This window comes from Spinacia oleracea, chromosome 5 (genome assembly GCF_020520425.1).
Source record: "Spinacia oleracea cultivar Varoflay chromosome 5, BTI_SOV_V1, whole genome shotgun sequence".
Classification (NCBI taxonomy): Eukaryota; Viridiplantae; Streptophyta; class Magnoliopsida; order Caryophyllales; family Amaranthaceae; genus Spinacia; species Spinacia oleracea.
Window position 1 is genome coordinate 13,794,631 of NC_079491.1, and position 26,470 is coordinate 13,821,100.

Genomic DNA, 26,470 nt, shown 5'->3' on the forward strand with positions numbered 1-26,470 from the left:
AGGTAATTCGAATTGTGATATAATAAATAAAAATTAATAATGATAAATGAGTCTCTCTTTTACATTATACTGAGGCTATGTGTAACATTTGTTCATTTAACTAAGAATCTTATGCACTGTATGTATAATAATGGGATCCAAATTACCTGCTACATCGGCGTCTGAGTTATCTTCTCCTTGATTAAGTGTTGCGATTAGCGACAATGAGCGTGTAATAGGAAGGTGTTTGATTAACTTCAGAGAGAGCCTAGATAATCCTTGAGCATATTAATGATGGGATTTCCATAAGATGTTTCATCAAGTTTCTCAAAGATGATCCCATCCATCCTTGCTTGGATTCCTTCTACAGAGGTTAACTCCTGAAGTAGTACTTTCAGAGTTCTGTCCACCCCAACCAGTGTACTCCCTATGCCACTTAGAACCTCTGGCAACGAAGGGGATGGTTTCGTCATTTCAACAAGGGTCACCTGCATTATTACAATCACAAACACTGAGACGGGCACAAGTAAAAGGGTAAATAAGCCAAATATTATGTAGTTGGTATTCAGAAGCAAATTATAAGCATTTGGGTTTCTTGAATGATGGATCTTGTATACTTGTTTCTAGGCCTGGTTATTGGACGGGTCGGGTGATGAAAGGGTCAATTTTAGTGGGTCAATAATGGGCGGGTCGATAGTGGGAATTAGGAATGAAAAATTAACTTTGAAGTAGCTAACCTATTGCAGTTATAGGAAATGAAGCCATGGCCAATAAAGACTTGTTCTTTCAAAAAATGGTGTGTGTAAAAGAGTTGGGATCAAAAACACCAAACATAAGAGAACTATGAGCTACAAGATCAAAAGGAAGTACCGGTAGGTCCTGGGGAATGTTAGCCCTTTGCTTTGCTATGGCAACTGCGCGGTCCATTCCACCAATAGCATCAACAAGTCCTCGAGAAGCAGCATCATTTCCAGTCCAGACTCTTCCTTGTGCATTTTCTTCCATCTTATCTACCTACACATACATGAGAAACCAATCAATAATCCCTATAGATGGTGTAAAATTCAAATAGATAAAAGTGTTAAATAATAAAAAAAATTACAGGCATTGATCTTGACTGGGCTGCTTTATCTCGAAATTGTGTATATGCATACTGAGCAGACTTGGCGAAAAGCTCTGCTTCTTCTGGCCTATAACAAAAATACTTTTATAATGTGAAACAAACAAAAATATATATTAAGACTGGCTATCAGTGAAAAGATTTGAAGAGGCTCAATGTTGCATTTTAAATGCTCTAGTTTGCTGATGTCAAACGAGGATAAAGCTAAAAAATAATTTACTCCCCACTCACCAAAGAAATGGTTAACTTCAACAAGAAATTACAAACTTTGAAATTCCATCTATTTGAAGATTGAGTTATATTTTTTTTTACAAAATCTTCTGTCATCCATCAGATTATTGATCCCAGAGCATGTGTAGAACGTTTTTCAAGCAATTATCCGCTAGAATTTATGTAACAGATTGCACAAGTTCATCCATGACAAAAAATATCTTGTAAATGATCCTATCTAGCTAAAAAGACAAGTCTGTCATCATTCTAGCTACAGCAGTAAGTACAGAAAGGTGTATATCAACGTAGTCTGCTTGACCCACACGAAGAAGGATGCAGCGGACAAAGGACAAGCTAGTTCCTAGAATATGTAGAGGGAGTCATCCAGAACTTTTACACAGAAGACTTGCCATGCTTTAATCTGGATGAACTAGGACTATAAAGGCCATTTTGGATTACCTTATTCAAGCATGCACGAAAAGAACTTTCACCTGAAAGGTCGCTGTTCTGCCGCAGTGAGCTCAGCAAATTTTCCCCTTGATATGGTCTCCTTATTGAATCCAATCTTTTCATACAGCTTTCCCAAATTAAATTTCCCTATAGTGAAACACAACTACATTATTAGGGTTAAGGACACATTGAGCAATATCTAGATGTGCAATGAATTCTAGCATCTAGCAGCTCAAACATCGCCTCTTTCAATCAATCATAGAAATATCAGGTCAGGCGATGTCATGTGTCAACACAAACATTTGATTTTACTCATATGACATGTTCACTTTTTAGATGACCAATTAAAAATCTGTTGTGTAACAATTTAACAAAACAAAAGAACTCAGAGGGAAAGCCCAGAAATTCATTTCACATTTAAGGCTTCGTTTGTTAGGGTGTAAAACGTTTTCATGAAAAACAATTTTCCCTTTTCAATCATTTTACATTGTAAGGGATGGAAAACAATTTTCCATAACTCCCTCAAAGGTGGAAAAAACTTTTCCATTTGAAAGGGAGGAAAACCACTTTCCACCTTTCCTCCCCTCAATCTTCATCATCTTCTCCCATTTTCTTTTAAGGAACCAAACAAAGGAAAACTAATTTGGAATTGTGTTTTCCCTTGGAAAATGTTTGTAATGGAAGATCATTTTGCACTGAAAACGTTTTACACCAAACCAAACGGAGCCTAGTATTTTGTTTGGAAGCAAATAAGTAAGTACAGTTCAAAGCTCATCCTTCAACAACATTAGAAAACCTAGAGGTATAAGCATGAAGAACTTAATCCAGAGCATTAATTTGTCACTCACAAGCCAAGCCATGAATTGCCAAATGACCCTTCAAACTTTTTCAGTTGAAAGGAATGCACAATATTAGAAGACAGAAAAAATACACAACTTTTATAACAATAGAACTGGGTTCTACGAAGTGCGGGAAAAATAAGATATTATTGAGTGAGACTTGATATAGTAAGCTTGTCACTGTGACACAGAATACTCTGGTTCAAGGACGCTAAAACTGCCTTTCCAAGAAAGTAAGGCAAAATCTATCAAGCGCAGCCTTGAGTAATGGACATTAATAAAGTTTCCTTTTCAGATATCGTGAAAGAAAAACACCCAAGTTAAAATATATATGCAACTTACAAATGACAAGTAAACATTATCCTGAAAGTGAATTTATGGTAGAAACACTGACTTTCCAAAGAGAGGTTAGTCTTAAAATATGAGTTTTATTTAAGCGAGTTACTTCCGAATCCCAGAAATACTAAGGATATTATGCCCTTTCATAATGGTAAAAATTTATGAATCAGGAAGAAAAGAAAGATTTTAAGTAGAGCAGCAGTACTTATGATGTGAAGGTTATCAACCTCATAACTTCCCGATAATGCACCAACTCTATACAGCTTAATACGCCTCACTTTCTGTTTAGGGCCATTCCATGTTCTATTTCGGGGCACTAGAGGATTGCTTTGCCTTATTTCAAGTCTATCTCTAAAAAATCAGTTGTAGCAAGTGCAGTGTTGCACAACTGGAGAGGAATTACTGAAAAACCTATTTATAAGACACAGGATACAAGGGTCTCACCTGTGACAACTCCAATTGAACCAGTCAAAGTAAGATTTTCTGCAACTATGGCCGCAGCTCCCATTGCCATGTAATATCCTCCACTAGCTGCAACATCAGCCATAGACGCAATAACAGGTTTTTCGGCCGCCAAAAGTTGGATTTCCCGCCACATCCTGAACATAATTGACAAGTATTATGAGCTACTGCAACGTAAAAAGATGATTATATCATTAATAATTATTTTTCGGCCTCCTTTCACATTAAGAAAAAATTCACAGTTGAGGTTGTAAACTTGTAATATTGTTAGACTTCCGTGTCAAAGAAGCAGCATGTGACAGGTGGTGTGTCACACTTTGCAACCATAAACCAAATCATCCACTTCATCATCTTAATTTTAAGAGTTTCAGAACCTATTTTTTAGATTACACTTAATAAATTACATATAAACATCATACATTGTTCTTTTGTGAAAATTCAATGGTTTAGCTGCCTTCATCTCAAAATAAACTTGCACGTCACTAAATTGGGATACTTAAGAAAAAAAGAACTTTCATCTTTGTTCCTAGATAATGAAGAAAATAAACTCAACCACTCCAACATTTTTGTCTACACTTGGAACTCCAGGAAGTCATTCTGCATTTCTGCTCAGACAGATTTTCTTAATTTGCATGCAAAAGAAAAAGAGGAAGCTTGTTTCGGAATCGAGAGAGACAGAGAGTACACATTTGGAGAGACAACATTAGTACATGTTTTCTACTATGTAAATTTCACTAGCATCAAATAACAATATGCATAACATTTACTAGTATATTGATTCCAAAATGTATTATAATAGCTAATGCTATTATATAACAGTCTATAATGGATGCCGTGGTGTGATTCCAAAGCACATCGGTGTAGAACGTATTTTAATAAAACAAGTTGAATATATTTTACAGAATGGCCTTTATGTAACGGATAGATTGATTTGATTCCATATGAACTTCAGTTTTATTCTTTCCTGGTTTCCCCTTTATCCATGGCTCATTATCCTGAGAACATAAGATGGATGCCCTGCCATCAGGCAATCAAAAGCTGTGCTCTTGGAAAAGATGATATAATACAATCTTTTGCAAAACCAAGATGGCAATGATCCTCATGAAAGGCAAGGAAAGAGGGATGGAGGTATAAAACAAGAACCCAATTTGATTCAAAATATTTCAAAAAGCTAAGAAAATACACAGGCAGACCAAAGGTGAACCAACTCCAAAGCCCCCCTCAAAAGTCTACAGTAGTAGCAAACATATTGATTTGAGAGTTCAATTGTTATATGCTAAAGAAACATCAAATCACCACTGGTTTTCACACTATAATGCCCATGATCTAGCAACACATTTGAACCCACAATTAATTTTCAACATTTCAGGAACCAAAGCGTCTGTCGGTGTCTTCAACTACCCGTCGTATTTAGTGTGTTAAACCAAGATATGTTAAATGTCATGACTCGTGAGCAAAATCACAGTAGGATGCAGACATGTGTAACTTCATAGGCAACATGTTTTCGAATGTTTCATCACAGTACAAACTGAAGCAAAAGACTTTGTCCATGAGGCCAACTAAGCATGCACTCACTAGAAATTGCAGTGACCACACCCTGGTTTCTAATGTGATACTTAGGGTCTGTTTGGCCTAGTTTCTAGAAAAACAGTTTTCCTAGTTTTTTAGAAACTTTTCTACAGAAACAAAAGTGTTTGGCCATAATAATTTAATAGTGCTTTTGGGAAGTAGAAATAATTATATCGATGTTTGGCCCATTGGTAACTTACTTACTTATGGTATCCATATTATTTAAATATTTTAAAACCAAGAAAATACTACCTATTTGGGGAAAAGGACAATTAAAAACTAAAAGTATGAAATCGGGAGAAAGAGAGAAAATTCCATGAACTCTTGAACGTTTGTTTGAGTGACAAAATTCTCCATAACCACAAACAAAAATTGACTGCAAAATAAGAAAAAGTTCTATTTGCTTCTCTCCACATAGCCAGAGGCCCAGAGCCCAAGGAACAATGGTGAACCCATAAATAAATAAAAACACATTAAAATTGCATCCTGATTTGCTCCATATACAAATAAAAGCAAAGTTCAATTAAAGCCCTCCTAATTTGCTGCATCTTTTTGCCATATAACAAAGTAGTCAGAAGGAGGACAAGGATCCCATTTTTGTTGAAATTTAGAGTAATTAAGGTTCTTCTCATAACGCTCATCTACTTAGATGGGCACCAGATTTTCCTTGGTATTCCTTAAGGGATACTCTTTCTTATCTTAAAACAAAAAAAAAAGGTTCTTCTCATAACAAAAAAAATTAAATCTAAAATGTTTTCGAAATTATTGCTCGCCATTGTGATGATGGAGGTGACATACTTTCTATTGTGTCCTAGATGGAGATTAGAGAGTAATGGCAGAGATGATCAGATGAGAGAGATCAATTGTATGAAAATTGGGAAGTGTCTGAAACATGCTGAGGAGAGAGACGGAGAGAAGATCAATTCTGTTATTCTGGTCATTCTTTTTATTATTGGGGTATTATAGTCCGGTTGGAAATTTCATTAAATGAAACCCACAGCTCCCGGAGAAACAGTTTCAGAAGCCAAAAATTCGAGCTTCTGTTTCTAGAGCTTTTAGAGACGGATTTGGGCTTCTTGGCATTTGGTTTCTACTTTTATTTTACCCCTGTTTGCCCAAGTTTCCGTGTCTCAATCATAGAAACACATTTAGAAGCTTGGCCAAACACCCCCTTAGGGGTAACTATGAAGTATGAAGTTATGAACCCAATACCAAGAACAAAGTGAATTTAGATATTAGTTTGCTTTCAAACATATGTAGGAATCGGATACCACTTACAGATCTGAAGCAAGAGCATCACCTCCAGGGCTGTCTATTCGAATTATTGCAGCTTTGTATCTTTTGGATTCTGGAAAGAAATTTCAACATTAATTAGTATAACACGCTGGTATTCCAACATTAAATTAATACAACACATGGTCAATCTTAAGCATAAGATTAACACTTTACAAGACTTCACCACGGTAATCACACTACTAATGATACAGCTAGTATTAAAGACAAGGTAGGCTATAATCAGTCCATCACTATTTGCTAACTTGTCAAAAAAAAATTATAAGGTAAGATAGATTGAAAGGTGAAATCTTAATTTATATCCTATAAATAGCTGCCTGTATCCGATTAATGAAACATTCACAAAAGTAAATCCATCAAAGAAAGTCAATTATGTATACTTGATATGGATAAGCAAACCGGACAAAGAATACAAGATATACCTCTAACACTGCGTATCTTCTCGATTAGCTGCTCTGCAACTATGCCTGACGAAGGTGAGCTTAATGGACCACGAACACGACTAATGCTCCCAGAGGCTCTAATGACAGCTATCCTCTCTTTGCCTCCAGATAATCCAAGAGTCCATTTTTTAACACCAGAATATCGCCTGTAACGGAAGAATTGTAATAATTTCATTCCAAACATCTTACATAAGATGTGAGAGAGATCACTGGCATTTAACAATCGCCTCATTTTCCCTTCACAATATTCGCCTTTCTTAAAACAACAGATAATTCATAAAAACCACTTGACTTCCAGAAAAGTGAATAACATTTGATATCCTCATAGAAGCCCAGCATCAACTTCATATAATTCTCTCTATAGCCAGTCAGCCAGCAATAAGTATTAGTAATTCCGATCTTAAAAGCTAGCTAAACAATCTGACATAAGTAATGCCGACTTTTCTTTCCGGTTCACTGTCTTTCTTCATTAAAGTTAGATAGATCGACCCGACTCTTTTCCCGGCCCTTCGGCTCTGGAGACAAACTGAGATAAGTATAATACTAGATAGCAACATTTCTGACATGCCATTATGTATGTTTAGTTACATTTCAGTTCATTCTAACAGTTCACTTCAATTTCCAAATCAACCACTTTGATTATGTATTGACACCGTACCGGTTTTTAACCAAAATTATGTACAATGGAGTACGCTACCAGTTTACGTACATATCCATCAAACAACTTGCATGTATTAACTTACAAGTGTGAAAGAGTAAGTAAAACATACTTGGTTAAAATTGAAGGGACTTTTTTTTTAATCAACACTTTTTGAGCAATAAAGATGGCCAAACAAGATGACATTGCTCTCTGTTTCGGTTCTTTTCTTTCGTATTTGGGGGCAGGTGACCAGGGTGAAAAAGTCTGCTAAAGAATATGACAATACTACTAGTAATTTTCTGTAGTAGTAATATCATGAGAGAATGATGGTAAAGTGACAATTCAATGTTGGAGTAACACTGTAACGGGGTTTTATTTGTTTGGATTTTACAACAAATTTGATGTCTTTGAAAATGTTTAAAACTCCTCAGAGAACAGGATTTAGTACCTACACAAATAAAGCCCTTGCTACTCCTATATTTGTAGAAAGATAGAGATAAACTCTCAAATGAAAATCTAACCTAAAATCTGAATGGGTTTTTATATTCTTTGGGTTATTAGAATCTATTTTATACCTTGCTACATATGATCACATTCCTTTTTTATGTTTTATTTAGGAATTGTATTTTTTAAATCTGGAAATATTTAAAATCATAAGGGTCATTTTAGGACATCAGAAAACATCACAAGCTCACCTTACATGCTCTTAATAATTATCATATCACAAGTAAAATCCACACATTACACATATACTTTCTAAAAACTTGACAATTATGACACTCATGCATATACATAACACAATTTCTTTTTCACACAAACGCACAGATAAAGGTTAATGAAGGATGGTATAACTCAACTACCTGTAATCAACCATTGGGAGTTTCTTTTCCTTCTCGAGCCCCAATCTCTCTTTCAACATTGAAATTACCTGTGTGAACATGACTAAGTGAGTCATTTGTGGAAAGAAAAGCAAAATATGATTGGCATGTACAGAAAAGTATTCGGATTATGATAATAAACTAAATAATAGTACTTCTTCCATTCCAATATTATTGCACCATGCAGGTAGTGGGTAAAAGGAAGAGAGAGAAAGACAAAAATACAAATTTGCCCATGTAATTGCAAGCATTAAATAAATCAATAAGAGTTAAGATGTAAGGGGATGTTGGATATTTGTGGTGTGAAAGCAACAATTAATTTCCTAGAATGGAAATGGTGCAATATTTGTGAAACTTCCTTAAAAGGTAAATGGTACAATAATATTGGAACAGAGGAAGTAGTAAACTATATTCCACGGTACTCAAAGAAAAAGGTCTCTGAAAAATAAGCCAAGAGTGGTTTCATACCTCATCATCGTAATTAATATTTGTTATCCATCCCTCCTCTTTAAGCCTCTGAATTTGGTATACTCCTTCATTGATAAACTTCTCAACATCATCTCTGCTTTTCCCTGTGAAGTTTCAGTACAGAAACTGTAAAGCATTTTTTCTCATGTCAGACCATGATAAAGTTGGCTTTTATAATTAAGCGCAAGAAGGCAACACAAAGCACCTTTAGCAGCAGAAATTTTATCAAGCCAGTTTCCATAGATATTGTCAAGCAATGTCGTCAACATTTCTCGATTTTCTTCAGAAATAGATTTGCGTACAAGCTGGTCTCCAGCACTTTTGAACTTGCCAATCCTCTCAACCTGGGGTTCAATCCCTACTTTCTCGAATATACCTGAATGCAGAGGTTAAATTGTCATCACTGGAGAGAGCATGAGCGCACGACAATAAATGATCCAAACTATACTTCCTGAAACAAAATCCATAAAGATGAGCTATAATCGACAGAAAACTTACAAGTTACAACACCCTCACAAATACAAAATATTTGAACTGTAACAACTTTTGCTTTTAGTAGAAGGGTTCAACATGCACGCAATAATGAACTTTAACTCTTATGTTTTCTATATTAGAGAAGCCCCTTTTGCTACGAATGTTACAGTTGTTTTGCAGGCCGTGTAGGTCACGTGACCTGCACCGAGTTGGATATGGATGGCATCACATTTTTTTTTGGTATAAGAAAAGAGATTATATTAATAGTAAGAGAAAAAAGGAGAAGAAACAATGAGGACAAGCTGTGCTCTGATCTGAAAATTAAATTACAGATTGCTCAGTTTCTTTGTATTTCGGCCTTAGCCCATAAAGATGCTAAAAGTGTGACCTTGTCCCACAATAACTCAGAAGCAACCGAAACTCGTGAAAAAACCCTCGGGTTTCTCTCCAATCAGACACACTGCATAATTTCCATGAAAGCATTGTGCCATAACAATTTGTTCTCCTTATTCCCAAAAACCCCCTAAAACAAATTTGCAGCCAATCCAATACATTATCTCTGAGGGGAAAACCAATGATTCCTCATGAAGCAAACAGTCTCCTGATTCTCCTCCAAAGGTAACTCGCCATTTTACAATGTAAGAAAACATGCTACAAGCACGGAAAAGAAAGCACATACCCAATGAAATTACCAATCCTGGCCTACGCTTTTGGAGCACTCATGTTAATCCTCCCTAACGCCAATATCCAACAAAAGCCCTCTCCTAAAGAGGTACCTACGCCTTCAAGATGGAATTTGCTACCGGGAAAGCTGAAAACTTAGGCGGTCCAAACCTTAGTATCCTCCACTCTGGCTAATTGAAGATTCAAGATCCATAACCCTAGTAAAGCAGAAAGCTCCTCTGACTCTCTATCATGTGGTGGCCTATGAAAATGTAAATCCTAGGCAGTATCGCCATAGAAACCAGACACAGGGCATATGGCATCACATATAAACTCCACTAGAACAAGATCTTTACAAGAGCATAACCATTGCAAATCTAGAGCACCAAAAATCAAGTCATGCCAATCAAAACATACCTCCAAGAAATGATGCTTGAACAGTCAAACCATACAGCCGAAAGTAAGCACTTGGAGGTGCATATACCTCTTCACATGCACAAGCCAGATAGTATTCTTTCTCTCCGCATACTGGAACATATCCCACAACAAATTTTCCTGCAAAAGGAACAGATCACATAAATGTGGATGGTCTTCATTGATAGAAAGAATGAACATCAGAGCTAAGTTTGCACGGGAGCCATTTTGTATATAAATAACAGCAGAGTAGACTGACAAGTAAAACTAAAATTGAACCAAAGAGGATGAAACACCTTCTCGTGCCATTGATATAGAAGACTACAATCACCCACTTTCCAGTTGCCACCCACTAAAATTAAGAATTAATTTTTAAACAGAAAGAAGTAAAAGGCTCAAAATACAAGACTCGCATGGTGCCATACACACACATGATGCCAAAAAAAACTAATTCTTACTCCTAACAGAATCACTGTAAGTAACTTGTTGAATAAGGTATGTCTAAAATGAAGCAGGAAAACCAACTAGATACCTCAACCCTATGATCTCAAACGAACATATGCAATAAGATGCTATCAAACTATCAGTGCAAAACTAAGAGACTTCCTATTTCACCAACAGGAAACCACATAAGATTTACATTAGGAAAAAGGATTATATCAAAACGTCAAGAGGGAATAGTCCATTTTTATCAATTAACATTTTACACCTCACTTGCTTGCCTTGACATCCCTACAAAAGAATTCCTCATTCAAGAAACATGTTGGGGGCAGAAATGAAATTCCAATACAGAACTTCCGTAATTTTGTGAAGGTGAAACAGCTAATTACTCTTGGTATTGTAAGCTTTAAATACTTTCTCCATGTTCCACTAAATTCCCAGAAGTAGTCTTGTCAGCTGATTTAGGTCAAGTGTTGTCTCTAAACTCAGTCAGTGTTGTTGGTAATTCCTACAGGTTTATGGTAACTTTTTATATTTTTATGGCCTAGAGGTTCGTAGTATTGCAGTGTGCTCTACAAGGACTGGCTACAAGCAAGCAAAAAATAAAGGCAACTCTAAAATTGTGGGCTAAATCCAACATAAGATATCAATAAACGTGTACTGGTGGCAGCTTGTACAAAGGCAATGTGATAAACAATAACTAAGTTCCTACCTACTCTTATACTAAGGTATACAAAGCACTCCGTAATATCCCTTGCAGTATTTTATCTGCATTACTCCTCCCGAAGACTCCTCAAGACCTTTTTTCTTCCCCACGTTTAAGTTTGGGGTTTATTTTAACACTAAACAATATATAAATTAATAATTCTACCTAGGGTCTCTCAAAAAGTTACAAAAAAGGGTATTTGAAATTTAGATCCTTATCTGAATTGATTTAGCCACCTATACTTGATATGGCCCTGTCTGATATAAGTATCTAAGTCTGAGTAACATATGTTGTAAAGGAGAAAGTGCCTAAATGCAAACATGTAAAATACCTAAATTTTTTCTAAGCCATATGTTTTCACACATGCGTAACAGGGTCATGCCATCATGGTTGCTTGTTTCTCTGTCAATAATTACTTGATACCTCAAATCCTCAATGGTGTATTCTCCTAGTTGGAAGTTGGACTAACCAGTTGTGCTTATTCTATCATCATCGTGTACTAACAAACTACCATCAGGGTAATTACTAATTAGCGACCTTACATTATCTTCCATAACCTTTGTCGACTTGACTACGCTTAATATTTTGCAAGCCACCTGATGAACTTTATTAGGCTCCGTTTAAGATCTTGAAATTGTAATCACTTTATGATATGTGGCCTTATTTTATTATCTAAGACACGCTGTGGGCATATCCTAGACCTAGACACAACACACAGCTGATTGTGCTTTTCCACCCGCTATCATGAACTGACACACTATCATCATCAGTTTTATTGACAACTTAAAATATCTCCCATAACTGTTTCCGAGTTAATAACAAATAATAGTTTGATAGCCAAAAGACAAACTCTGTTAGGTTTCTTATAAATCTTCAAAATCTTTCAATCCATGATGTATAGCTGTGATTCAAAGAACTAGTTAGCAAATGAACCATTGATACATCCTCTCATTCATTTTTCACCTTTCTACAACTCATACCTAAGTTCTTACTAGTTGTCATAGGCATCGCAAGTGGCTAGGAATTAGAAATTCTGAATTTCTCCAAAAAGTTATCAGGGAGAAAGTTTTTAACCGGTTATTTGCTTTAGTTCATACTTTTACACCCTACTGGAAGCTATCATTTGAGTCACTTGAGTCCACCCTTTCGTGACACACTAAGTCTAATACACCAAATCAAGTCTTTCACTAGCTCTTAACCATCGATTCCTTATTGGAGGACTCCTAATCTATTCTATGATTGACCAGAATGTGATGCTCCTCCTAGGACTCTAGGAGCAACCAAACAAGCTTTTCTTTCATCCAACAAGCCTTGTCCTTTTACGGATGTGACATCCACATTATGTCTCTTCCGTGGAATTTGTACTTCGCCAAATAAAGACTAATTTTCCATAACTTTCATTGTACAAGTTGTTTTACAACTTGCAGCAAAACAAAACTAAGGCCTTACTTTCTCTTCATGTTCTCAACTTGGTCAAGCAACACCATGTCTTTACCATATCCTTGAGAAAGCTCGAGCGAACAACCTACTGCATTATGTTAATTGCTATTGATTTCGAAGTTTTAGTTATGACGAATAATCAGTATTATCAAATGAAAAACAAGGGCCTAATAATAAAAACACAAACACAAGAGAAAATAAAAAATGATCACCTGACTTTCGAAAATCCAAAATATGCCTCCGAATTTCCTCAACTTTACCCCATCCACAATTCAAAGGCTCAATATGAAGATAAACCCCAGAAATCCGAGGATCATAAGCTGCCTTTATGAAATTCTCACATAATTGAGGCAGAGACAATCCTTGTGAAAACCGAGATTTCAACTGATCAGAAACCTGAACTCCAAATAACATACACAAATATCATCTATAAGAAGCTAAAAGTAGAAGCATTAAGCATTAAATTGACATTGATAACACCAATTACGCGTGATTTTGTCATCCATTCCGAAATAATGAGGATAACTATCTTCAAAAATGGAGTACAAACGTTAACAATACTGATTGAAGCGTGTTTTTGTCATCCATTCTATAATTAATACGGGGTACAATATCGGATAATATACTTAATTCTTAATGTCAGACCGGAAAGGAAAAAACATTAAATTAAGAAAGTGAAATTAACCTGGCCACGCAATTTCATGGTCAGAACACTGCCCTTCTTAACCCTCTGCCAAGGAAATGCAATGAGCATACGGCATTTAACGACGAAACTCTTCCAAATGCCGAATTCTTTGAATTCAAATTCACCACTAGGAAATGATTCCTCTGATTTAGGAGCTCCATTACTCGTATCTCCTCCGACTTTCTCTTCAACCTTAAGCTTAACACCAGAATCGGAATTGGAATTGGGATCGGAATCGAAAGCTTGAGTGGAGAAATTGCGGCGAGGAGTCGGCGAGAGGCGGAGAGAGAAGGAGAGAGAATTGTTGCAGGGAGTAGGCGAGATGGAGAGAGAGAATGAGGGAGGAGGAGAGAGAATATTGGAGGGAGAAGGGAAGAAGATGGCGGAGGATGAAGGAAGTGGTGGTGGAGAGAGGGTGGAGAGAAGGTGGAAGCTACGGCGGTGGATTGTGTGGAGGCGAGGAGTTGAATGCAGTAGCTTCGCCATTTGTTCCGGTGTGGAGTGGAGAGTGGTGTTTGAATTTGGTGTTGAACGTTTGGTAATATTTGAGTGGGCGGAAAGAAAGGGATGACGAAAGTTAAATGTTCGTCCACGTTCCACGCTACTCCATCGAGGATTTGTCAAAAATCAAATCAAATCAACCCGAAACCCATTACAAAATCGACCCAAAATATTAATATGGTTTATGCACTCGGGTGCACAATGCTCACTGTACACCTTGAGTTTAAATGAACATATAGTTCAAATACAAAGAACATATTGTTAATAACCAAAGAACATATAGCCAATGAACATATAATTTAAATACTTTACTAGTACATGTACATTGAAATCGTTGTCCATGTTCATTAGATTTTCGGTGAATGTGGGTGTATAATCCAAATTGCGAAAATATCGAATTTTAAAATTTTGTTACCTGAAGTCTGTTTTAACACGAACAACCCAGAAAATAATAACTCCAAATTCGAATGAACTTGTTTTTACCCGAACAATTGAAAATCATTATATTTAAACACTTTATTGTTATTGTTTACTTTTTTTTTTTGATATGGAAAGAAAACTCATGCGGACTACCTAAAACCATCCTTTTGGATGAATTACAAAGACTCCGAATCATTTAGATGAAGAATGGAGAGTACAACTTATGCTCAAACCTCATACTACCTTAGCCCCAGTTCCAAGTGAACTTGATGAATAGACTTCAAAAAAGTGCACGATTAGTAGAACGATAGTATATGATGATGCCCAATCGAAGAACGACACTAACCCACTATACCGTAGAAAAAAAAATTAAGCTAACTCTATCCAATAATCGAATTAAAAAATCAGCATTTACAAAGCAACAAAACCAAAGTTAGAAGAAAAGAAAAAAAAGCTTTACAACTACATTTACAATATCCCCTAGGATTGAGCACAACAGATACCCTGTTAAAATTTCAGGAACCGAAACCTGTTGCAACATGTTCTTGAAAATCAGAACCGGAACCTGTTGCAACATGTTCCGATTCAGGGTAAACTGTTATTTTAAAATTTTAAATATTGCTAATTAATTGGAAAAAAAAAATCTACCTTATTAAGTTGTAATTCTATATTTATATTTTTCAAAAATTAACCGGAACCCAAACCCGTTACAACAGGTTCTCAAATTTGTTACCTGGTACCCAAACCTACACAATAGGTTCGTGTTCCGATTCAGGGTACCTTGACATTTTGCTCACCCCTTGATATTATTATCCATTGTGTCTGGTTAAGATTTTGTGAATTTTCGTTGTGATTTCAAAAGTTTTAATTGAAAATGAATTCGTTTTAGTTAATAATAATTTCATTTTGGTTACGATGTTAACTAAAACTTCTTAAATAATAATAACTAAAATTCAGAAAATGAAAAACTCAGACACAAAACAAAAATTCAGAAAATCTTAACTACTCCTTGGAAATTTAATTGTAACTAAAACTAATAACATCTTAACTAAAACTCAGATATTCTTAACTAAATTCGGAAAATCATAACTAAACCTCAACAAAATTTCTAGTTGTTTTTGTCATTTTGATTTGGTATTCTGAACTGTACAGAAATATTTGGATGGTCTTGTTGCCTTTTGGTGCTGCTTCATAGTACATTAAATCATGCATTAGCTCAGCCTGGTTAGAGAAGGTCCTCCCATATTTCGAATTTCAGTTATTGTTTTCAGCATTCAGACTCCTTCAATCTATCTCAACCTATTCAGGACGAGTTAATCATCCAGTGCTGTCCATCTGCTTTGACGCGGAACTTATGGACTCGGGCAAATAAACTGACATCTATTCTGACACCTTTGTCATAGTAGGATGAGAAATATTAATGACTAAATAGAACTCCACCTGGTTGATATCTGACCAGGCAAAGTTGAAATCACACCCTGCATTTACCTCCATTAATTCACATAGCTTTCTGAAGCAGCATCAGTTGAAAGGTGTATGGGCAATATGGATTCTGTTGCATTTTGAGAAATCACATTTCCAGTGAACTAATTTAGAATCATAACATCACCATAAGGCATAGCTGTGTCGTCAAACAGGTCTAGGAATACCGACGTGTTAGAAAATTCATCGACGCAGAGGATCTTCATCTCTAAGCATAGTTGACTTGTCAGGTTGCCCATGTAAGTTGCAGATACACCATACACCTAAAGAAGTACCGAACTTGATTATGGTCTTCGGCCGAACTCTCTGGATTAATCTCTTTCACTAGTAGTAGTGACTGTTTATGCAGAAAAGTACATTGTTTACCATAAGGGCACATCTCCTTGCAGATTCTTCTCCCAGAGCCCAGAGGTGTTCTCATTCATCATTCTAGAGTCCCTCATTTTGCAGGCACATGAGCAAAAAGAAAAAAAATGCACAAGTCCCCATAGTTGCATCTACCAGCAAAATAAAGGTTCCTGCAAATTCCTTTCTTGTACACCAAATTGACATCAGCAATGCGTGTAATTGCAGAACTCTGCGCGTTTGAGGGTGTATTATTAGTTACCAGCTTGTTCATCATAGGAGGTTGGTATTCAGTTCCCCTTTGAGGAACAAAACCAGCAACATAAGGCGGTCTTATAACTTGCCGAGCAAATGCAGGAGCATCCATGCTAAATTCTAAAGCCTATAGCTAACTTGGAAATAACAGCTTTGAGTAGTAAACACAGAAGTAACCTGCAACAACAACAACAATTTTTTCTCCTTGCAATTAGTCTGACAGAAAAACAAATGCAATCAGAACTTAAACAAACAGCTCATATATAAAGGCTAAAGCCTAACTACCAGGGTCACCTAATACGTAGTACGATTTAGTACGAAAACGCAATACGAATACGGAATACGAGAGGTGATCGTATTACAAATACGTTTTGAGTAATTTTAAATACGATTTTCGATAACATAATACGATTTCATATAAATTGAAAGAAAAATGTATATATTTAAGTCTAATCAAAATTCGAAAGTCATATGTCATCCCAACCAAGATTGACTTAAAAAAAGCTAAAATATAAAAACAAAATATACGAGTCCTAAAATAATGCTTTCTCGTAATTAGTAATGAAGGGAATAGTAAAGATTCCCTTTAAAAATAGAATATTTCCTCTTTATAATTGAAAGAAAAAGAAAAAAAAAATTCAGTCTTTAGAAAAATACAGCTAGACATCTGTCCTCTTTTCAAAAAAAAAGTTTAAAAGATACTCCCTCCGTTCCTAAATATGTGTCCAGTTCCCATTTATGGCGTTCCCTTTTATGTGTCCACTTTCCGTTTTTGGACATACACCTTTTCCACTTTTCTATACACTTTTCCCACTTTTCCATACACTTTTCCCACTTTTCTATACATCATTATTACATTTTCTTACACATTCTACACTTTTTCCACTTTTCAATCACCATCTCCACTTTTATTTATACTTTATCAATAAACAATTATCTACTTTTTCCTTTCCCAAAAAAAAACATTCCCAATCATTACCTATTACACACCATTCAATTTTATTAATTACCGTGTACATGTCCAAAGTGGACACGTATTTAGGAACGGAGGGAGTACAAAATACACATGTCTTCTTTTAGGCTAAAACCTAATCTCCTGTCATTTTCTTCACCTTCCTTTCTCCTCCTCCATTTTTTTCACCTTCAGCCACCTTCCTCTTTCTTTCTCCTCCTCCATTTTCACGCACGAACTCAAGATCCATCCTCCATTTTCACGATGAAGCTTTAAAATCACAGAACAATGGCGATTCGGCGAAGAATACTAAAAATCGATCAAATCGATTATTGGGTCGAATTAGACCGAATTCGTACTCGAATCAGTACGAATCGTTCTAAAACGGAGTACGGTGGGGTCTCCACCGTATTATGTGACCCTGCTAACTACAACACCACAAAGCATAACTAAACAAAGCAAAATCATAACTAAATACGACAGGGCATTAACTGATTCCTAGTTCATAACAAAAGTATCCTAGTTCATAACTAAAAACAAGAAAAGCATAACTGGAAAAAAAAAAAACAATCACAGCTAAACCGAAACAATCCACAAAAATCAACAAAGAAAATCAGCAAAATCAAAAACCTCAATTGCAACTAGAAACACAAAATTTAAAAACATGTAAATAATAAATCAAATCAAATTCAAATCAAGGACGTGCAAAAACAGAAAATGGCTACTAATCCCATGGATTTACTGAATGAAACCAACATCAAATATGCAGTAAAACACCACAAAAGATGAACAACTATCTGCTATGAACTGATATTATGGGGGAGGGTAATTTAGATATTGTCTTAATTAGTAGCTTGAGGAATAAGCTAGGTAGTTTTGCTAAGGAAATTACACTATATATAGGGATAATTAGAGAGAGAAATGCATGTTGAATATTGTGGAGTAATTTGGTTAAGCTTTGGAGAGAAATCAAGCCTCTCGAATGCTTGAATATCGGTTACTTTTGTATTTTCAGTTCATTAATCAAATTTTCATTACATTCTTGATTTATGGTATGTTATCTATTTTAATTCATAGCACTATCCAGAAAAAATCAACAAAATTAATCCGAAAAGTTGAAAAATCAAAACCTAAACTACCACCGTCGTGGATTCCGTCGCGACGCCATTTCGCTTCACTCTTCATCTTCCTCCTTCAGCCTCGCCACCAAAGACGTTGAAAATTCAACAAAATTAATAAAAAAACCCAACTAAGTGAAGAATAATGAAGGAGAGACTTCGATAGAGATGGAAGAATTACCTCAATGGCGACCTAACTTCCGCTGTTATTCCGATCTAAATCGAGCGCCGCTACTCCATGTGAACCTCCCCTTTGGCCTTAACCTTCAAAACCCGATCTGGCTCTTGCGTCGCCGTCGGCGTTCAAAAATCTCACCCTATCTCTGTTGCTTCGCCACTATTTCAGCGGTGGTATGGCTGCTCTTGTGATGGAAGGAGGAAGAGAAGAGAGAGAAAATGAGGTGGGAGGAGGAAGAGAGAGAAAAGAGAAACCGAAGAGATGGAAGGAGGAAGAACGCGTTTTGCAGGAGAATTAGGGTTTCTGGAAGGAGAGAGAAGCTGGGTTTCGCGAAAAGAAGGAGAAATACGAAATGAAAAATGAAGGAGAGAAAAAAAATTTATATCGCGCGTGGGAAACACCCTTGGTCTGACGCTCTGCTGTCTGAAAAGCTGCTGCCAAGTCTTTCATTGATTCAAAAATTGGCTCTACATTAGCCAAGTTCCACGAACAAAGATATTTCTTGGATGACAGAACGAGCTTATCAAATCAACATATTCAGATACAGTTCTCTTGGGAAGTTCATTAAGCAGCTTGATTGCATCATTTAACAACTCTTGTTGGCTTACAGCCTTCTGCAGCACTCAACACAGCAACCAAGTTCACCAAACACTGCATGCCCCCATGCAGTCACAGCAGTGCAGCCTTCACCAAGCAGCCAGCAATGCAGCCTTCTTCTAGAAGCTAGGATATGTAACAACCTCTCCTTAAATTCCGGAAGTTTGTTAGAGAATCAGTTACACATCCACCTTGTAATCACTAGATGCAGTTGCTTAGTTGTACAGCCTAATCATTCTGATTGGCTCCTAGTTCCTAGCTTACTTCCTATTGGTTAGAATACCTCACTAATAATGTTGTATGTAAGCTAGGATTACTGCAATAAGTTAATTCATTCAATAAGAGTTTGATTATTCTAGTAATGCTGTATCTAAGCTATAGCATTTCATCTCAACTGAGTTTTCATGCTAGTTCATGAAAACTGACAACTCTAAATTCTTTTAGTACACCTCCACTAGCATATTTTCAGAGCACCAAACTCTGACGGCACGTCTATGAACTAGTTTACAAGCAGAAGAACTGCTGTCTGTGCCACCCTTATTCTGCTATGAATTAGCCTAGGTGATGGACAGTAAAGAGAGATTAACGGAAGAAAGAAGATGGTTAAGGAAGAACAAGTAACAATATGATTGTATTGATGATTATCATTGTGGAAATCACCGGTTACAACCTAGACAATCTTTCGAGAGAAATGGCACTCTCCCAATCTAATCTAACTACTACGTGACAATCTTTCAATCATTCAACAAAAACCGCACTTGTTATGAAGGAGTCTTTGTAATTAGGAAGCAACTATGGGACTATCATCCTGAATTAGTAAAAATTCATATATTTGATGAATGACCAAAGAAATCATGCACAAAATTTCAAAGTTCTATAACATTAACATATGCTGAGTAAAACAGCCAGAATACTCCTTTTACAAATGACAATTCAAGTTCCACAACAACTCCATTAATTCAGGAAGGAATTCATACAAAAACTTCCAGAAATATCACTAACAGCATCATTAGACAACTAAGAACATTGGTAAACACCTATAACCGGAACCGTAAACGGGGAACATACATTCCCCAATCGCACATATCAAAATGCACATAGACATAAACCAAACTAACATAATTTAACTTCCAAAAAAATCCCACAATTGATAACTATCACAAGATTATCATGAATTTTAACAAATTAATCATACCAGCTTCTACATTCAAATTCAAATGCTAAACAATTTATCAAATCATTGAAAAAAACAGGAAACTACCTCAGAATCCGAATTCAAATTCAGGTTTGCGAAACCTTCTCCAACAAAGCCTTAGCAAGATTACCAAACCCATCAACCTCACAAAACTTCTTAATCAACTCCACAACATCTTCCTTCCCCAATAAGCTTTCTCTCACCTCACTCCCCCCACTCTCCACCAAGTAATACAACCCCGCAATCGCATACTTAACCGTATTCCTCACCGGACTCGAAAGACACCCAATCAACGCCTCAACGCCGCCGCAATCACAAACAATCTTAGCGTTTTGTGGGTCAGCGACGGCGTTGCAGATTCCACCGGCGGCGAACTCGATGAGACGCTCGTTTGGCTCAGTCAAGCAGTCAATGAAAAGCTCCAAAACGTTGAGGTCCCTTAAAATGGCGTAATTGTAAGGGTCGTATGCGAAATTTGCTACATTTGCGACGATTTTTTCTTTGGATTCTTCGGAGTTTGTGGGGGTTTGGAATTGGGTGATGAGTTGTTGGAGGTGTTGCTGCCTCGGTGTGCCGTATTTGCCAGTTCGCTCTTCTTGCCGTTTGTCGTTCGTGAACATTTTTGGGGTTTTGGTTTGAAATTTTTGGTGGAACGGAGATCTGGTGGTTTTGTCTCACTATCATTTTATTGTTTACTCTGTATTTGATTGACACTACTTTTTTTTTGGGTGAACTACTGTATGCCCGTGCATATAAGATTGTTACTCCGTAATTAACTTAATTTTATAGAAAATGGAAGGATTAATAATTTCAGTTTGCATCTATCAAAAGTAACCATGTTTTGCTAGTGTTTTGATGTTTATTTTTTATTTATTTTTTATTTATTTTCTAACTCTTCATGTAACAAAAAATGTGTATCTTATCGGAGAACTATATTAGATCCCGTATATGCACGGATTTTGATAATTTTTTCACAAAATATTTAACTGAATATCCTGCAAACTACTGCATAGTTATAACATTTTTAACATAATTATTTAAATTTATTCATCTAATATGCATATTTAAAATGCTAATATGGCAATTTGACCAAAATTTTGAGTGATATATTTTTCCATTATTAATATAGCGATTAGACTAAAAAATTACCAATTTAGAATATATTATTACGTCGTATCTATTATTTCCATAATTTATAAACTAAATTTTGTTTTCATACGAAAATAGTTTATAAAAAAGGTAGAGAATAAAAATAAAATAAAACAGATTCACTTTTTGGGAAAGTGATTATTGGCGGGAAAAAATCGCACCAGGAATTGACATGTGTTATTCCTGGTGTCTCTTTTAGTATATAGTAATATATGGTGTTTAGAAATTCAAGTGATAAGTGTACGAATCCCCTATCAATTTATCATTTTTGGAACCTATACATTCTTAAAAATGAGAAACGTTGCAAAGATGAATATCGATGAGAGCCGCGTCACATCATACATTGATAGTTCTATCCTAGTGCAGTAGTGTTAATTAAACGGATTTTTCATGAAATGCCTTTGAGGTTTGTCTTAATGCACCAAATACCCCTAAACTTTCCAGAATGCACCAAATACCCCCGAGGTTTAAAACAATAACACAAAATGCCCCTAATGAGCATTTTCCGTCCATTCCGTTAAGTCTCCGTTAGCGTGAATTTACTTTTTTGCCCTTACTCAACTATTTTCTCTACTAATTCTAATATTAACACTTAATTAAATTAATTAAACCCCTAAACAATTAATTAACTATTATCTTAAAAAAAAATTAAGCCCCTAAAAATCTAATTAACTATTAAAAATACAAATTGACCAAAAATTGCTTGCTTGCTTGTTTCTTTATCGTTGTCACCCAACAAATTAAGCTCCTAAGAAGCTGCTTTGCTTGCTTCTTCATCGCCACCATCGCCAAAAACAAATTGACCAAAGCAGCCCAGGCGACGAACTTCAATGCAGGTACCACCAAAACCCACCCCCTGGTGTTTCCCTCCCCCGCACTGAACTTCAATGCCGCCACCACCAAACCCCACTCCCCCTCCCCACTGCCGCCGCCACCAAACCCTACTCCCCCTTCCTCATCAGCGTTGTTTCCCTCCCCCGCACTTCCCCCACCGTTACGATTATTGCGACAAGCATCAATGCTAGATTGAAATCCCCCATTGCTGATTTGGGGATCAATTTTTTTGTTAGGGTTTGTGTTTTAGATCTTAATTTTGAGGAGAGAGGAAAATCGAATGTGTTTGTTTGAGTTTGAGTTGAATCTTTGAAAAGGGAGGTAGTAGAAAGCTTCTCCTTGAGTTCACGTAATAATGGGGTTTGGTGATGGCTTGGTGGTGGCTGTGAGTGAAGTTCATGAAGATTGAAGAAGGAAAGAGAAAGAGACAGAGAAAGATAAAGATAAAGGAAAAAAAAGAGTATTTAAAAAAAAAAAAAAAAAAAAAGTTAACGGAGACTTAACAGAATGGACGGAAAATGCTCATTAAGCGTATTTTGTGTTATTGTTTTAAACCTCAGGGGCATTTGGTGCATTCTGGAAAATTTAGGGGTATTTGGTGCATTAAGATAAACCTCAGGGGCATTTCATGAAAAATCCGTTAATTAAAAATAATGGTACACATTAACATTAAATAAATAACCGAAGAAAAGCCAAAATACAAAATGTCACCAAAATCAAAATAAACTCTACATGGGTATATCTTAGATATTTCTCACAATATCCATCATTCCATTGGCACCAATAAACATACTCTTTAGTAGTTGGTATGAGCATTTGTGTCTCCGCAAAATAGCAACGGCCGAATCTTCATACCCTTGAACATTTAACTGCAAGCTTAGACCACTGAAAAAGACCATGTAAATTTGATCATCCATTGTAAGATAAACACAAGTAGTTTGATAAATGTATTATACTTCGAGTTGAGTACATAAATTATCATAAGTCAAGCAATTACTATCTAAGTTGAGCCATCGCTGAAATTAAATCAAAACAAACAATTAATAGTGAAAAAGAAGTAAATAAACATGAAATGATTACCTCGAAGTAACCCAACTCAAGAATAACTTAATCTTCTCATTTGACATATATATGTAACCATCTAAGCATATTCTATCGTGTGACTAAACATGACATGATAAAAGATCAAATAAACACATTTCAGAAAAAGGTATACGCGCGGGGTAGTTCAAAGACAAATCACGTTCTTCAGAATCATTAGATATCATGGCCGAATCCTTATGTTTTTCAAGTTGGATATAAGTATCTCATGAAACCTTTCCTTTTCACATGTACGTCTATTATGCAAGAGACACACAATAACCATGCAATATTCAAAGAAAAATGGCGCCCAAAATTGTCGCTCGGCCTTTTTCATGTGGGTCATGTACTAAAGTTTTTATAAGATAATAATAGTCCATACTAAAGGATCTGAAAGATTGAATCAAGATTAAGAAATATAATTCTTAAATAAAGTGAACAAAATAAAGAAACCTATAAAGAAAGAAAACAATTAAGATTCATATAATGAACATAAAAGTCCTCCTTACTTGATTCGATTTCTTATTGTTTGCTCATATTGAAGCACTCCCTTCAGCAGGGTCCTGATTCAAATAAAAAAAATTAACACAACAAAATATTGAATCGACATTAAAGAAATAGGTTGTACATCGGTTTAGAGAACCTGATTGATCGAGGGTGTTGGTGGAGAACTGAAAATAACTCAGACGTTCCACCCTACTCCATTAGAAATATTTCAAAATGTTCAAAAAGAAGATTTTAAGGTAGGATTTCAGAGAAGCGTAGAACTACTTAAGCGATTGTATGAAAGATGGAAGTCAACCATAAACTAAATACAATCAAACTCTGAAACAAAACTAACATATATAACTTATTAATCAAATAACACATGTGAACATCAAAGCTTAACCGTTTTAGACAAATGTATGTCCATAGACATTAAGGAAAGCATTTCGCTGCCGTAGATGGTGACCGCGCGAGAGGAGGAACATCCATTGACACTTGAATTATATAATTACTCGAAGATTGAAAAAAAGGGAAGGAAAAACACATAATCAAACTCTTTGTGGCATGTATCCAGGTACAATATATTGTATAAAAGTTTGACGCGGAGGGAAACTTTGGTGATTTCTTTCCATACAAAAACTATGAAACTTATGCCTGCAAATTCTGCAATACTTCAAAGTCTTAACACCACCATTATCGTTATCATCATCATTGACGTTGATGTTTATTCCTATGTTGAAACTATCAAAATATATCGCACAATCAGAGATATTTCCAGCATTTTATCCACACCTAACACAACTGGCTTTTTTGGGCTGAGAGTAAGAGAAGTCAGTTTTTTTGTTTTCTTTTTTACATGAAAATTAATCGTGTTATGTGGAGGTCATGATAAGTTATAATAAAACCGATCTTTGGAGGGTTTAAAATTTGAAATCTAGGGATGTAAATGGGTTTCTGGAGGGAGTGAATGAGAATGCTTGGATGAGATTTTGGAGGCCTTACAATAGCCACTGACATTTTTATTATTATATAGGATAGGATAGGCATATTTGTTGAAATATTAGAGCGCTACCTGGGATTACTAATGGTTTTGGCCAATGAAAAATAAGATTTCTAATTTATTTTTGAATTAAAAAAATCGATTGCCACATAGATAATTAATTAGGTGCCACGTAGATATTTTAATTAATTAATTACTAATATATACAACTCCATCTAAAATCAAACTCTAATAATTAAAAAATAAAGTTAAAATAAAATTCATCCAAAATCAAACACTAATCTAAAATAAAATAAATAAAAATCAATTTAAAATCAAACATTAATCCAATATTAGAGCGCCACGTAGGAATTCTAATGGTATCGCCAATGAAAAATAACATTTTAAAATAAATTTTGAATTAAAAAATTCGAGTGCCACGTAGATAAATAGTCAAGTGCCACGTAGGTATTTTTATTAATTAATTATTAATATTACGCATATATAATTTCATCCAAAAACAAACACTCTCATAATTAAAAAAAAAAAAATCTAAAATGAAATTCAATGCAAAATGAAAAACTAATATAATCTAATATATAAAATTGGTATATACGTAGGAGTTTTATTTAAACATAACAATTTAATAGAACCGTGCATCGCACGGGCAAAAATCTAGTTTAATTAAAGAACGGAGAAGGGGAGATTCAATATTCTTTAAACTAGTTAGTGGCATGGTGATGCCCGAAATGTTGTATATAGTTTAAATTTTTTTTTATATTTACTTAAAATCCACTTGTAAATTTTTTTAAGTTTATAATGCAGTTGAAAAATAAAATTGGTTAATCAACAATCGATAGACTAAATTTTTGAGCAATTTACATTATTTTCGTAAAATTTTATTTGATTAGCTAAATGATAGTGACTCATTTTTTTTTCCTGTTCTTTTCTCTATTTGTTTTTATGTTTGATCTAAATATTTTGTTAGAAAAGATGTACTACGTATAATTTGATTAATAAATGAATAACATGAAGGAATACTTTTTTTTCTATCATAAATGATTATTCAAGTACATAAATTTGGGCATTAAAGTTTTATACATTCATAATAATGGTTTTCTCTTTTTTAATAGTTTTAGAGTCCTAAGTTGTATTGTTGGATTGATGGATAAAACTTTGTGTATACAAGAGGTAATGAGTTCGAGGATGAATGTTAACATTTTTTGTGTAAGGACACAATAACCAATAATGTGTGTGTATGACATGGCGTGCCAAGTCATCGCCACACATGGGGAGATGACATGGATTGTTTCTGATATACATGAACGTGTTTAAGTGAACTATCTCTTCTAATATAAACTAGTTTTTGGGCCCGTTCGACGAACG

At 35.4% G+C, this 26,470-nt stretch overlaps 2 protein-coding genes across 2 annotated transcripts; both read right to left on the reverse strand.

Moving 5' to 3' along the window:
- Positions 1-3: 3 nt before the first annotated feature.
- On the reverse strand, positions 4-14,075 carry LOC110794631 (serine protease SPPA, chloroplastic). The gene is made up of 13 exons (XM_021999601.2): positions 13,514-14,075; positions 13,041-13,224; positions 10,245-10,382; positions 8,896-9,066; positions 8,691-8,794; positions 8,205-8,272; positions 6,684-6,850; positions 6,247-6,316; positions 3,382-3,536; positions 1,801-1,906; positions 1,082-1,169; positions 850-993; positions 4-467 (listed from the first exon to the last, which is right to left on the reverse strand). The coding sequence occupies exons 1-13, from the start codon at positions 13,997-13,999 to the stop codon at positions 237-239; spliced, it is 2,112 nt and encodes a 703-aa protein (XP_021855293.1). The 5' UTR covers positions 14,000-14,075; the 3' UTR covers positions 4-236.
- Positions 14,076-15,421: 1,346 nt separating this feature from the next.
- On the reverse strand, positions 15,422-21,272 carry LOC110794632 (uncharacterized). Its single transcript, XM_021999602.2, has 2 exons — positions 20,623-21,272; positions 15,422-16,693 (listed from the first exon to the last, which is right to left on the reverse strand). The coding sequence occupies exon 1, from the start codon at positions 21,174-21,176 to the stop codon at positions 20,643-20,645; it is 534 nt and encodes a 177-aa protein (XP_021855294.1). The 5' UTR covers positions 21,177-21,272; the 3' UTR covers positions 15,422-16,693; positions 20,623-20,642.
- Positions 21,273-26,470: the final 5,198 nt, after the last annotated feature.

Excerpts from the sequence above, each read along its gene's own strand:
- LOC110794631 (XM_021999601.2), bottom strand. The coding sequence starts at position 13,999 with ATGGCGAAGCTACTGCATTCAACTCCTCGCCTCCACACAATCCACCGC. Across the intron at positions 10,383-13,040 it reads TTTGGATTTTCGAAAGTCAG|GAAAATTTGTTGTGGGATAT; the intron begins GTGATCATTTTT and ends TTCCTTTTGCAG. Across the intron at positions 468-849 it reads ACATTCCCCAGGACCTACCG|GTGACCCTTGTTGAAATGAC; the intron begins GTACTTCCTTTT and ends GTAATAATGCAG.
- LOC110794632 (XM_021999602.2), bottom strand. The coding sequence starts at position 21,176 with ATGTTCACGAACGACAAACGGCAAGAAGAGCGAACTGGCAAATACGGC.